The 14,072-nt window shown below is 37.3% G+C and overlaps 1 protein-coding gene across 1 annotated transcript in view; it reads left to right on the forward strand.

Annotated features, from left to right (window-relative positions):
- MYO16 (myosin XVI) overlaps positions 1-14,072 on the forward strand; it is a 354,523-nt gene that overhangs the window by 88,271 nt on the left and 252,180 nt on the right. Inside the window, exon 2 of the mRNA XM_053971244.1 lies at positions 6,836-7,099. Coding sequence (XP_053827219.1) covers positions 6,874-7,099 — 226 coding nt within the window. The 5' untranslated portion in view covers positions 6,836-6,873. The remainder of the gene's footprint in view (positions 1-6,835; positions 7,100-14,072) is intronic.

Here is a 14,072-nt window from a genome sequence, read left to right on the forward strand (position 1 = left end):
AGAATAGTAAAAACACATCAGCTCCTTTACTGCAATGTGATTTATTCTCAGAGGACTTGGCATTAATTGAATTCTTTACATTCTTTACAAGGTAAATAGTTTACATTTATACTGCTCCCTCATGATTATCTGCTTTTGGGGTGGGAAGGGAAAACAAGAAAAAAGGAAAAGGATGAAGTCCATTGCTACAGTGAGCAGATCCGTACTGACCTGATGGAAGGGTTTCAGCTGTGGAAGTCAGGCTGAGTGGTTGCAAGCACCACGCTTCACTCACAGCTTAATAAATTTAATGGAGAGGCTGTTCAAATGGTAAGTAATTTTCCCTGTGCTGAACAAAAGATTTTCAAATCCAAGTATTTTGATGCTGACCTTAATGTTTCAATTTGAGATGGATTTAAGCTAGCTTTTCCTGTGGCTGTTCTTAGCCACATTTATTTTGGAAACTGTAATATCTGTAGAAAATACATAGTAACTTTTGATTTCTGAAGAGAGCACCTGTAAAAAATGTATTGATCTGCATTTCAGACACAATGGCTTCAATTATGTTATAGTATTTATATCACTGATTTCATAAGAAAGTCATCTCAGCTTCATAAATACTAATAAATTGTTATTTCTAATTCAACATAATAAATTTAAATAATATGCATTGTTGGTAGAACAAAAACCTCCTGTATAATAATGTCATTTTTATGTATAACAGCAAAGTGCATTACTAAAAGGGCCAGTGCTTAAATTTCTGGTCTGACTACTGTTAGCAAACATGGAGTGCACATCAATGTAGCTTTTTGAACTGGATGAAGCTGCACTGATTTACACCATCTGTGTATCTGAATCTGTAAGTGCCAAAGCACTTGCTGCTCATTGCATGCCTTTCCCACATATCTTTGTTAGTAGTGTGGTTATGGTTAGCTAGCCAGCTTTAAAAATGTTGTACAATAGTACTGTCTTTGTGAAAAAAAAAGACTTTTTTAATTTGTTGAATGAATGCTAATCTATTTAAAGCTTTATTGAAGTTGTTGAAATTTTGAAATATTTTATCTGTCTGCAATTCAGGACTATTTCAGTTATCTAAATTAGAATGTAGATGTTTAATTGCAGTTGTGAAAGTGGTCTGATATCATATCTTTAGCAAGAATAGACCAAGGTAAGGGCTAAGTGTCAGAGGACCCAAACTAAACACTGTATCTATTTTGGAGGGTTTTTTTACCCTTTTTTCTTTAGTGAGATTAAACTGCTTAAAGACTATTGTTTTGGTAGCAGCATACATTCTCAGAATCTCAGATTACCATTTTTCCAGGTACTTTAAATCCTCTACATTTTGTTTCAATGCTATAGAGACCATAGTCTTTCAAATACCCATAACTTTAATTATTCATTGTTTAAAATAGCATAAAAATCATCATGTTTGCATAAATAAAGGTAAGCATGTCTCTTATTATTTCGAAATTTGTAATTTTAAGCATTATGCACCCTCATTCCATGTCACCTTATTTGAGATGCTTGCTGCATTAAACAATGTCAAAAGTTTGATTGTTTGCTTGCCTTTAATGAAAAGTCACATGCAATTTCAAAATAAAATACGTCTGAGCAGAGAGGTGAGCCTGTGTGCACATGTATGTAGGCATTCAGCTTTATTTTCTGGAAATGCCTCTTGACCTGTCACCCAGATTATTCAGGGGCATAATCACCCCCATGTAATGTGAATTACCATCTGAGGTGCAGTTTTTAGGGTGACTAGTCTCCCAATTTAAATGCCAGACCAAGTGACTAAAGTTATTAGACATAAAGCCATAAGAAGCAGTATAAGGGAAAGCTATATCAATATGGTTTCTGAAAAGAGATATGGCAAAAATGTCCCTGCATACTGTAAAGTTACATGAGCTCAAATCACCTTCAGAAGATGGAAGAATATTTCTGTAACAATCACATTCTTCCTCTCTGTTTATGTCCCATCACCCTTCCTTTGCTCTTCATTTTGTTCAGGAGCTGGTGCTTGTAATGTCACAAAATATTCCTTCTCTCATCTTCACAGTGAGAACCAGTGACAATTCAAAGCAAATTGAATTCCATTCCTCTTTACTCAGAAATCTCTTGTTTATACAGGCAGGATCAAACTGCAATTTGTCTTGTGATGTGGATGTCATACTCTCCGATTGCGAGTAAATTGCTACAATTTTATGAAGCTGTTGTTTTAAAGCAGCAATTCTTCTCTTTCTTATGGTGCATGGCAGACCCAGTCAATGAAGCAGATTTTCCCTAGCAAATATCATTGAAACACTTTTTTTTCTGTTGGTTACAGTGGTAATGATGGTGGTCCTGTACTAATTAGTAATCAATGTAATATGGTAAAAGTTTCTCTGGTTTTGATATTTCAGTGTTCTATAGAGGTTTCTACATTGTGTGCTTATACAGAAGATGCAGACCTTAAAACTATATGCATACTGACAATCATGTTTAATCTAGTCGTTTTTGTCCAGAACATCCCATTAAATAAATAATGACCCAGTAAACCTTGTCAGCTTTTTCGTGGGTGACATTGCAAGGTGTTCTCCACTGCAGACTACCATGACCATCACAGTGGCCTTTATACATTAGTGTAATTTGTCAGGCACTGAGGCAAGAACCACATGAAATAATCTTCAAATCTGGTATTTTATGTCATGAGATAGAAACTCTTAAGAAAATATATTCAGAAGGCAACCTTTTTCCCTATCCACAAATCTTTACCATACTGTCTCCTGAGTAGCACGCTCAAAACCAGCTCTGTTTGAGATCATGTTTTCCATCTATTTCTGCTGTTGAATGGGGGTCATATAGTGTTCTTATACCAAATCAGTGTGGCAGTTTGTGCCAGTTTTCCCATATATGGGGAAGGAAAGGATGGACATGTTACCTGCTGCACAAGTTACCTTTTCAGGAGGCTCTAATAGCTTTTCTTTGGAGTCTAACTGTGGTTGAGTTGTCATTCTCTAAGCAGTAACTGTTTACATCTGCCTAATAAAGTTGTGGATTTTAGCAGCTATTTGTTCCTGGAGGATTTCTTTACAGCTGAAGTTGTTGCTGCTGTTGGCAGTGCTCACTTAGGACAGAGTAGTTGGCATACTTCAAATGGGAGAGCTTAATCCTGGGAATTGGGTTGATAGAAACTTTGAGCAGTTCAAGAGAGGAAGTGCATATTTTTCATGCCTGAGGCAGACTAACCCTATACCTTGGTACAGGCTGGGAACTGAATGACTTGAGCTGCAATCCTGCTGAAGAGTGTACAGGGGTTACAATGGACACAGGGTTGAATGGAAGCCAGCCATATGTGCTGACGATAAATCAAGCAAACCACACAGGGGACTATGTTCAGAGGAGTTTGGCCAGCAGATGGAGGGAACTTATTGTCTGCTGCTACTTGTGGCTACTGAAGCTGCATCTACAAATATGTGGTCTTGATCCCACCAGTCTAAGATGGACACTGAGGCAAGAGGATGAGAGCAATAGGAGGCAACCAGGACAACTAGCAGAAATGACAAAGCTGAAGTCTTCTCAATAGTGATAGTAGTAACAAGGGATAATGGCCACCAAAAGAGCTCAAGGCATTTTTGATAGAAGTCAGTGCAGCACTTAAACAGTTTACCCAGACAACTTGTAGAATCCATTAACAGAGGCTTTCAAGACTGGTAGACAAGACGAAGTTATCTGATCCAGTGTTAATGAATTACCCCATGCTTCATGTGTATTAAGCCATCCACAGAATTTCCTCCAGAAGCATGTCTATAATCATCCTGTGTTTGAGGTGAGCTCTCCTGAGGTGTGAAAGAAGCTCTGCTTCTTGTGCCATCACCAGTTACTCTGCTTAGTAGGACCACAGAGCAGAGCTCTGCCTGTTTCTAAAACTGAGACTCAATGGTACATTCCTTAGAGATGAGTGCCTGAAAGATTGGTTCAGGGAGTTTGCCTTGTCTGCATTTATACTGTTTCTTAATCAAGGCTTAATCTAATGAGGTTGCTGACCTGTAGCTGTTACATCCACAGTCAGATACTGATCTGTTGTGTATCAGGTGTATCAGGTTCCAGATCTGCTGAGAAAATAAATTTCATCTTCTATTCATTAATTCTCAGCTGAGACCAGTGACCAGATGGATCAAGAGGCCTTTTCTCAATTGGCCTGAACTGCTTTGTCTTTTTCCCAGTCACACACTGGGAACTGCTTTGTGAGGCCAGTTGTGGTAGTCAAGCACTTTTCCACATAGGGCCAATAGTCAAAGACTCATACAAGCTGAAAGTGGAGAGGCAGAGGACGCTAAGCCAGGAACATCCTTCCTGAAACTGGAATATTCCTGTGAGAACATCTTTGCTGTGCTGTGTTTGACCAAGACACTGAGCTGATTTGTTTGATTTCTTGCCTTGGAAGAGGAGAGCGGTGTGATGGCGAAGATGTCCTACAGCTTGCATATCATTTGTGATATGGCAGCAAACACTACCAGTTCCTCCTAAGAACAGAGACTGCCCATGAGCTAAGCTGAGGAAAAGCAAAGCTACCATTAAAGTCTTTGGTTAGCAGACAGTGCAGAGTTACAGCTATGACTAAGATAGTAGCCACAATTCTCAGCCTCAGGTGAGTTCTCAAAATGTAAACAGCAAGTTCAGCTGTAGCCTGTTGGAGCTCCAGTGCATGGCTGCCCCTTCTTCCCTTCATGAAGGAGAAGGAATGAGCAGAGCAGGGGTGTGCTCCCAGCTGCAGGCAAACACGGTTTAACACAGTGAGTGGGTTTTCCCTCTGTGGCTATGAGCCTTGCTGGCAGGCATTATAGCCACATTTAGAAGTGTTAGGGTGTAAACTTAGGGTGTTACAAGCCTAAAGGCTTGGCTGCTGAAATATTTTATACACAGCAGAACAATTCTAACAGCAAAGATTTGAAGTTTGCTTATTCTGCAGTCCTATCATGAGAAAAAGATGTCACTTGCAAATTACCTCAGACTGAACAGGATGGTCTGAGTGCTGCTCTTCTGTGGGATTGAATGCTCTGAGTGCTGGGATTGAAGCCAAGAATAAAGTTACATCTTCTGCAGTGTTACAGAGTTACCCTTTCATTTTGTTGTGTCTTCCAACAAGGAAACAAAAGAAATTAAACATATAATTTTTGTTATGAAATAAGATATAATTTAAGGTCAAGTGGAAAATTTTGTGTTATACAGCAGGAGTTGTTGGCTTTGACATGCAAGAAGAAAGAGTTTGTGTTTTGCCTTAATGCAAGCCAATACTTGCATCCAGTTTTTAGTTTGACAGCTAATTTTCTTCTAATTAGAAGAGCATGCTAAGAAAGGAACAGAAATTATACAGAGAGGGTAGCCTATGTTAAAAGTAATTGACTTAACTTGACCTGTAGAATTGTATTCTGTGTCCGCTTCTGTCATGGAGTTTCCCAATGACACACTCTGGGCACTTTTTTGGATAAATGTGTGTTCCAGAGTTTCTTGAAGTCTGGTTTGAGACCATAGGTTGTAGTTTATAGTGAATACACATAATATTTAATAAAATATATAATATTTGTATTATCTGTAATTTATGAAATAACAAATAATTTAGCAAATAAATAAATGACATTATACATAGAATTTATAAAATTATTTGCATGCAGACCTAAGACTATCATTTTATACTTTATTATGGAATTGTGATACATAATAGTTTATAGAATACTATGTCTTTAAAGCAAACAAAACATGATAAAAAAACAACACAAGGTTCTTGAATGGGACACCCAAAATCAGTGAGTAATTTAAAAAGAAAATCTTTGGTTTTCACTTCCTTTGTAGAGAATGTAGATAAGAATACTCTGTTGTCCTTTTTTTAAATGAAAATAAATAAATATTTATGATACTTTTATGTGTTGTGATGACATGAGCTTTACAAAACCCTGTCAGGAGATTGTTAATTGTGCTTTCAGAGCAGGGTTTGAATGGATTTCAATAAATTAAACACATGTCAAACCACAAGGAGAAAACAAAGTGGTCATTTAGTCAGCAGTACTCGGGTGTGCCCTCAATGAGGTAGGGATCCTTTGATGATGTGACTATACAAAACAGGTATAAAAAAACCTGCTTATTGAGTTGCAGAGTGAGGCTAATTTTGGTATTTCTTAACTACTCAAGGTGAATTGAGTCTGTATTTCCTTCAAGAGGTCTTACTTCAAACTGCGGAGAGAAAACCTCCTTCATCTGGGCTGCTGTCAGCCCTTAGAAATTACAAATTTGAGCCCTTAGCCCCCATATGAAGGAACTTCATATACATAAAGTAGAACATGGGATTCAGAAGTGATGGGGTGGTCTGTAGCCACCACATCGAATCGCCTTAGTGCGGGATAGTGGGCACATTGTTGATGGATGTGGATGATACTATAATTTTTCTTATCACTGAATACAGGAATTTGCCAACCTAAAGGAAGATGAAAATGAATAAAAAAGAGGTATGGGCATCAAACTAGCATTAGTCTTCATAGTAGTTTCTTGTTTGTAAGCAAATACTAGCCACTTGAATTGTACTGAAATATTTAGGTATTTTGCCCATCTCACACTTGAACTTTCAGACTTCTTTCTATTCACATTTGTTCATACAAACTGAGCCAGCTTTTAAAAAATGCATCAGTGATTTAACAGAATGAGTGATGTGTTATTTTCAAAAAGTAAATGATAATGACATAGACTCTCTGTAGTCAGCCTTGGTCAAGTAGGAGGAGCTTACATGATGGACTTGCACACGGTTAGAACAACAAAATAATTGGTGGAGGTTTCATGGCACATTTGAAAGCAAGATCTAAATTTGCTTGTGTTTAATTCCTTGCAGGCTGTTTCCAGCTATGTAATGTTTTTCGGACCCATGAGATGGAAATTGAGCAGTGCTTGCTGGAGTCCCTCCCCCTCGGCCAGCGGCAGCGGCTGGTCAAGCGCATGCGCTGTGACCAAATAAAGGCGTACTACGAGCGAGAAAAAGCTTTCCAGAAACGGGAGGGCTACGGGAAGAAGCTGAAACATGGAAAGAATCAACGAGTTTGTTTTAATCTCGCTGATATGATACAGGATGCAATCATACGTCATGATGATAAAGAAGGTACGTATTATTAATCTTGTATAATATTTTCCTTTGTACAGTAAAAGTTTCAGAGGAAAAGCTTTCTTGTTCTGCTCATCTATCTCTAGGTAAAATACAAAATACTGATCATAAAGTGATTGTCTCAATGAAATATGCAGGCATGTATTGCAACAGCTTCTGCATTGCAACTTCCTACTGAAATGAATAAGGTATGGAGAGTAAACCTTCAGAAACCTAATGAATTTATTTTGAGATTAATATAAACTAATACATTTCAAAACAAATAAGGACTATGAATCTATGATTATGCCTGGCCTCTCACATACATACATGAGCCATAGAATTTAACACAAGTTATTTTGAAAATTGGGTTCTCATTTTTAGCCAAAATTTGGAGTAAGGGATGCTGCTGTTAGTGACATTGGCGTTTCTAGAGAAAGGAAATTGTGTTGACCCATAGTCACACCAGATATAAAGTCATCTTTCTGCTTGTGAAATTATGTTTATGTCCTTTTGAAATATGTAACCACACTTTAGTGTTCTGGTTTTAGCTTCCTGGCATTGTGTGAATCCCTGGTTCAGCTGATAGTAACCTGAAGAATTTGTAATTTACTCCTCAGAAGTGAACCAAACCTTGCAGTAAGAATCTCCCAACTTTTAGAAGTCCCCAGAAATCCTCATACTGTTGTGTGGTAGGGAGGGATATAAGAAAAGAACTGATGCAATGTTGTTGGCAACTCCTTTGCAAACAGAGTTTATGTCAGTTCATTGTAATCACATTAGTGTAAAAAGGGGAAACTCTGAGACAGACACACATCATGCAAAGAACTTGACAAGTTTCGCCTAATTTTTATCAGTTTGATTAGGTATGCCTTTTTTATTCACTCCTGAATCTTCATTTTATTGTGCATTTGCTCTATAAACCATTGTTTATCACTCAGGTATAGTCCTACACATTTAGATCTTTAGAAGAAATGAATCAAAATGTTCTTCTTTTAAAGTGGGTGCACAAGGCATCATTTGCCTTGCCATAAATGGTAAATAAAATTCACAACATTTCATTCCACTCTCCTGCTTCTAGCAGGAATTATAAGCAAGATTTTCCTCCATGTTCCCATAGCTCCAGCTTTCTTTAAAAACCAAAGAGAATGCAAGGTATTACTCTTAACATTCTGTAAAATTCAGATACTTGAGGCTATTTTTGACATTCACACTGAAGAAATGTAGGTTGCTTATTGCATTGGTGGAAGGGCATCAACAGTGTTTAGTGTTACCTATACTTGGCCTTGAGCTGCACCTGAATCAGAATATAAAGTTCAGCGAGTGCTGAGACTGAATAACGTAAGCAGAAAGGGAAGATATCTCAGGCAGAGGAAAGTCAAATGGAGGAAAACCAGGAATGTTGTCCTGCACTTGAAACAGATGAAACAGATGAAACAGGTCTCCATAAGCAAGGAGATCAAATAGCCCACAGATAACATAGTCCTGAATTTGTTGCCTGTGGTTCTTTCCCAGCACTATGAAAATGTGTGATGCCTTTAGGCAGCTTGGGGACCTGCAAATGCCTGTCCATTGTGTTTTTAGCCAAATGTTCCCAGAGACTGTTTGCTTTGGGGTGAAAAATGCTATATTAAGAATTGTTATCATCCAAAAAACCCCAAACCAGAACAACAACAACAAAGTTTAAACCCACAGACATGAAAGCTGCTTTCCTGATATTGTTGCTGAGTGGAACATAACAACCATGACTCCTCGGTGAATACACCTACATTAGAATTTATGTTCAAATTAGACATATGCTTTTGTAATACATATCACATTCATTTACTATGTTTGGTCATGTTTTATGGAGCATGTAATGGAGATTCCTTTCAGGCAAAGCTGTACTGGAAGATGTGGTCTGGAAGTACAGATAGTGCCCCAAAACAGTAATGAGCTTTCAGTCCGTAAGGCTCAGCTAGACAGAACCTGGAGTAATCCAATGGAAGTAGGGGGGTGTAGCTGAGGAAGTTGGGCTTTTGCTACAACCTGTTTCTCTTTTTTATTTAATAATATTTTACAATGTGCTCAACAATCAACAGCATTGGATAGGTGTAAAAGACAGCTAAGAAAGGTGTTTTGCAGTTATATGAATGAAATGCAAAAAATGTGGTATAGAAATTGGAAAGAGGGCACAACAAAGGGATAGAAGTACTTGTCTAAGTGAAGTTCAGGGGTTCAATTTTTCTGAAGTATCATAAATTATATAGAGTGGACAGCACATCATTTTGAAGTGGTGAGTTGTAGTTCTGGTTTGGTACGTGAGATAAATTGGATACCATTAATATATATAGAAAGATGAATTTATAATGTGGCTGGTGCAGAGACATTTCACAATTGAGTCTGGTCAGAATTTCACTCTTATAAATTCATTGTCTTTGTTATTCATGAAAAGTCTTCTCCAAAGTTACTATAGAAGCTGCTACTGGGCACAAAATGCATTGCTGTTACTGCATGCTAACAGGAGTGACCATTAGTTTGCTCTAAAATTAATTTTAGAACAGGCTTTGAGAAATTTTTACTAGTGACTGGCTTTGTATCAAATTTATAAATGAAATATAAGCTCATTTGATTTCTCAATAAGCTAAAAATTAGTGAAATGATGTGTCTTTGCTCTTTTTTATTAACTGTATTTTTAAATTAATTGTATTTGTAACTGTTCTTTAGTATTTTATCTTACCCAGGGAGATTGAAGGGGAATCCTCCTTCTCTGTCTCCTTGCAGCATCCTGTATTTTCTCTGTTTTAAAGCAATATGTTTTTACTGCTGTTGATGGGCCACATCCACCCACACCACTAGCAGTGATCATTTTGGGAGATTCTGCAACTATTATTCTCAGGGTTGACTTGTATAGAAGCAGAAGCTGATGAATAAGTGAGTGCAGTCTTTTTTAACACTGGTTTTTGTACATCTTTGCTGCTGACAAGGGAATACCTTTTTGTTAATTTTCCTTTAAATACTATATATTTTTCTTCTGTGAGATATTAAATCCCTAACAAAAATGGACAGCAGAAAATTTGTCTTGCTGGCATCAGTCATATAAATGTACTTCAGAATGGGAGAGGTAGCCAAGTAGGCTTTTGCAACCCATTCCTTCCCACTGTGAACTGGGCGTGCTTGCACCTACATGTGGCATTACCATGTGGACTCAGATCTTTTCTAGAACACACACAAACCATAATCAGTATTTCCTGAGCCTACACATCAGCTGAGACTAATCTACAAGCAATTAGGAAATTAACCCAACACTCAGGAAATAAACTAAGCCAGTCTCAGTCTGAGTTTCTGCTTCAAATACAAGGTAGTCAAGTGGATCCTTAGTATTTGGGCCTCGTGAGAATAAAGGGCATGCATTGCTCCTGAGGCAAAAGTGCAGTTATTGGCACTGACAGCACTGAGAAACAGTGGCTGTTTTGAAATATGTGATTTTTGGAATGTGAGCTGATAGGTAAGCTTGCTACATTGAAAACAGTAGCTAAAAGTGGACGTGACAGTGCTGTACCTGAAATCTAAAATGGAGGAAACTAAAGGACTGGCTTTAGTTTCTATCATGTTTCAGTATATTCTGTAACCCACCTTCTCAGTCATCCTGCAGAATTGCTCGAGATGTAGGATTGTCAGAAAATCTTTGTATGTGGCAAGTATCTTTTGTTGTAAAACCTCTCAGTCCTAAGGCAGTCATGATGTGTACCATAAAGTCTGCCGGGCTGGCAGGTGGTGCTAGGTCAGGGTACAAAGTGCAGAGAGCCATCAAATTCAGTCTGGAGACAAAAGAGGTACTCCTGTGCAAATCAGCATTATAAAGGGGAAATGCAGATTCCCTAAACCTATTTAATGCCCATTTCATCCTTCTGATGAGCAATATGCTGATTCTGTGACAGCATTGTGATTCTAAATAGTAGCGATACCAGGGTGAGTGAGTATTAGCATAATGCTGAGTCTCTAGCATTGATTCTTTGTCCTTTTGTAGTAACTCCCTGTTTTAGTCAGTCGTCCTCAATTCTCACAGAGCTTCTTCCATACCCTGCAGAGTTGCCGGTGTGACTTTGCCTTTAGAGATAGAATGTTGGCATATGGTGGCTGGGGACATCCTTACTCTCCTTTCTCTCACCACGGTATGTCAGGAAAAGGTGATTTAAAAAGAAGATGTTACCAATATCCTACTTTTCCTGCAGCGTTCACTGCCAAGGCAAGTCTCCCGGGACTGGGTCCTAGCCCCAGCTGATTGACTGCCAAGGAGTTTCATAGTGTAGGAAAGAAAAAAGAAATCCTATCTCACTTCCCTTCCTCTGATGCCAGTATCTCTAGCTGTTTAAAATATGTAATAGTATTGTGAGATTGGTAGTATCATGATATTTGAAAGGTTGGAATAATCAATATATTGGAAGGGTTTAGTACCATTAGTTATTTTAATAAGCACTGTACAACATTATGATAAATTTCAGTTATGTTAATTAAAAGGGTGTGTAAGTGAGCATAAAGGGGGTACAGGTGGGGCTGGTGCTGAACTGTAATTTACATCTGAACAACTTTGGGCTATAAAGAGGGCTCAGGGGAGGGGAAACAAAATCCATTCAGAAGAAGAATGTATCTTTAATTTAAGTTGGCAGATGAGTTGACCATTAACTTTCGTTAGGAGAATGTGTCAGAGATGTTATAATAACCCTTCCTATTCGTGGAAAAAAGACAGAAATAATCTGAAACAGAAAACTGAGGCTGAAACTGAGCAGAAATAAACCAATTTTTTATTATTTCCTTGCATTGTTTTCAAATCTTCTAACCAACTTCTTAGTTTTGCATTCTATTACATTAGGCTTGGTTATGCTTTACTGTCCTTTTTCCAGTAGAAACAGCTTGGTTGATTGTATAGAAGATGTTCTGTAAAACAGTGGATTGCACTGACTGTGTCTGGCAAACATCTCAGGGCAAACTAACTGATCCTCAACAATCAGTTTCAACATTGGCAGCATTGTTTTTGAAAAGCTGGAAGAAGCAAGTTGTGGGCAGCAGTGACAGGTTGGTGAGAGCAGGGCTCCATTATATGAAACCTGTTGTCAGGCAACAGTGTGGAACATAGACTCTTCCAGGCAAACACCTTTATAATTAAGAATAATGGGAACATATTCAGATAGCATGTCTGCTGTTGGGATTCTGACTTTCAGACTACCTTTTTTAGAGGTTTGATGATACCTCCCCTTGTCAAACTGATTTCAGGCAACTTTTCTGATTTTCACGTATTGCATGTTCAGGGATGAATGGTGAGAAAGCAAGGCTCTGAGCATGGCAATGCCTGGTTTTTAAAATTCACCAGACTCTTGGATGAGGATTGCATTTTTTTGTGCCAGAAGTTCAGAGGAATCTTTGCTACTAGAAGAGACTGAAAGATAGAAAAATATGTTTACTAAAGACAGAGAATTTTAGTAACAGAAGAGTTTTACAGAAATACAAAGTAATAAAACACATTATTATGCTTAATGTTTAGGAAAGAGATGAAAAACAGGTGCAACATTAGATCTCTCATGTTAGGTCCTTATCATTAAGGCAGAGTTTCCTTAAATTAGGCAAAAATAACTCCATCTTGAGTTTAAAATAAAGGAGAAGAGAAGGATCTCTGTGTGAAAGTGCAGATTAATTTTCTGTGCCATCACAGATTACCATAATCTGTGGTACAGACACACTCTTATTCGTTTCCACCTTTAAAAATCTTCCTGCCTTGTTTCTTATGATTAATATTTAATATCACCTTCTTTCATTCCATTCTCCTCCCAAAGGTACTTTAATTAGCATTTCTTTTGTATACTGGATGTTGCAGCTACAGCCTTCTGAAGAGGCAGGGCTAAAATCATAATGAATAATAATAACTAATAATGAGGAAAATTAAATGCATGGGATATATATATATATATATATATATATATATATCTATATATATACACTTTTTATACATGCATTATACCAAAGGCATAAAGGCCAGAAATACAAACAGAGTTGGCAAATCAGAATTTTGTTGTGTAATCTGAATAACTTTCCCCAGTTTTCCATGCACTCTTGATTTTACACTCTCTTTTGGGAAACCTCACTTTTACCAGTTATTCCAGCTGTGAGAAGGATAAAATGACAAATAGTTGTAGTGTGTTTAACATGCACAGGAACCTTCATGACAAAAGAAATCTCCCAGATTTAAAAAAAAAATAAAAATAAATAAACCTTGGATCAAAACCTGAATTAATAGGAAATGAGACAAATAACACCAATTAATATGATCTGTGTAGTGATGTCATGAAGAGGGAGCCTCCCCAAAAAATCAATTTAATCTGATTTCAGTTTGAGGAATTTAAACCTCTGAATGGTCAAGAACATCCAGAACAGAACAAAAGTGCATTGCATACTCTGTATTACCTTGTTTTAGCATACTCAGTCCTTTTTAAAATTTAAATCAAGGATTTCTCAGATTTTGTAGTGCTTTGTTTCAGATTGTTCTAGCATTATTTAATATATTTTAATTTCAGATTACTATTTACTCTCACTCTAAACTTAATTAAAGCCTATTTTTTATCTTTCCAGGGAAGCAAATGGATTTCATTATGCATGTAATAATAGAGAGACTTCCCCATACAGAGCTATTTTGGATTTTACAGTGTTTCCCTTGAATCAGAGGAGGAAAATGTACATTAGACAGTAATCTAAAACTATTTACAAATGTTGATTTGCTGGGAACTATTGTAGAAGAAATCACAACACACATGTATGATAATTTATTCAATTTAATATTTATTGTCCAATCCCTAAGAGACATGAGCAATAGACAGTGAATAGTGGAGTCAAGATCCTAATCACAGCATATGAAATTAATGAAGTACAAAGAAATTTTGTGAACTGGGGTTTTTGGAAAGAAGGAAAAGTATATACTGTAAATGAATGCTTTCACAAGACAAATTCATGCATTCTGGAG

Source organism: Vidua macroura, chromosome 2 (genome assembly GCF_024509145.1).
Source record: "Vidua macroura isolate BioBank_ID:100142 chromosome 2, ASM2450914v1, whole genome shotgun sequence".
Lineage (NCBI taxonomy): Eukaryota > Metazoa > Chordata > Aves > Passeriformes > Viduidae > Vidua > Vidua macroura.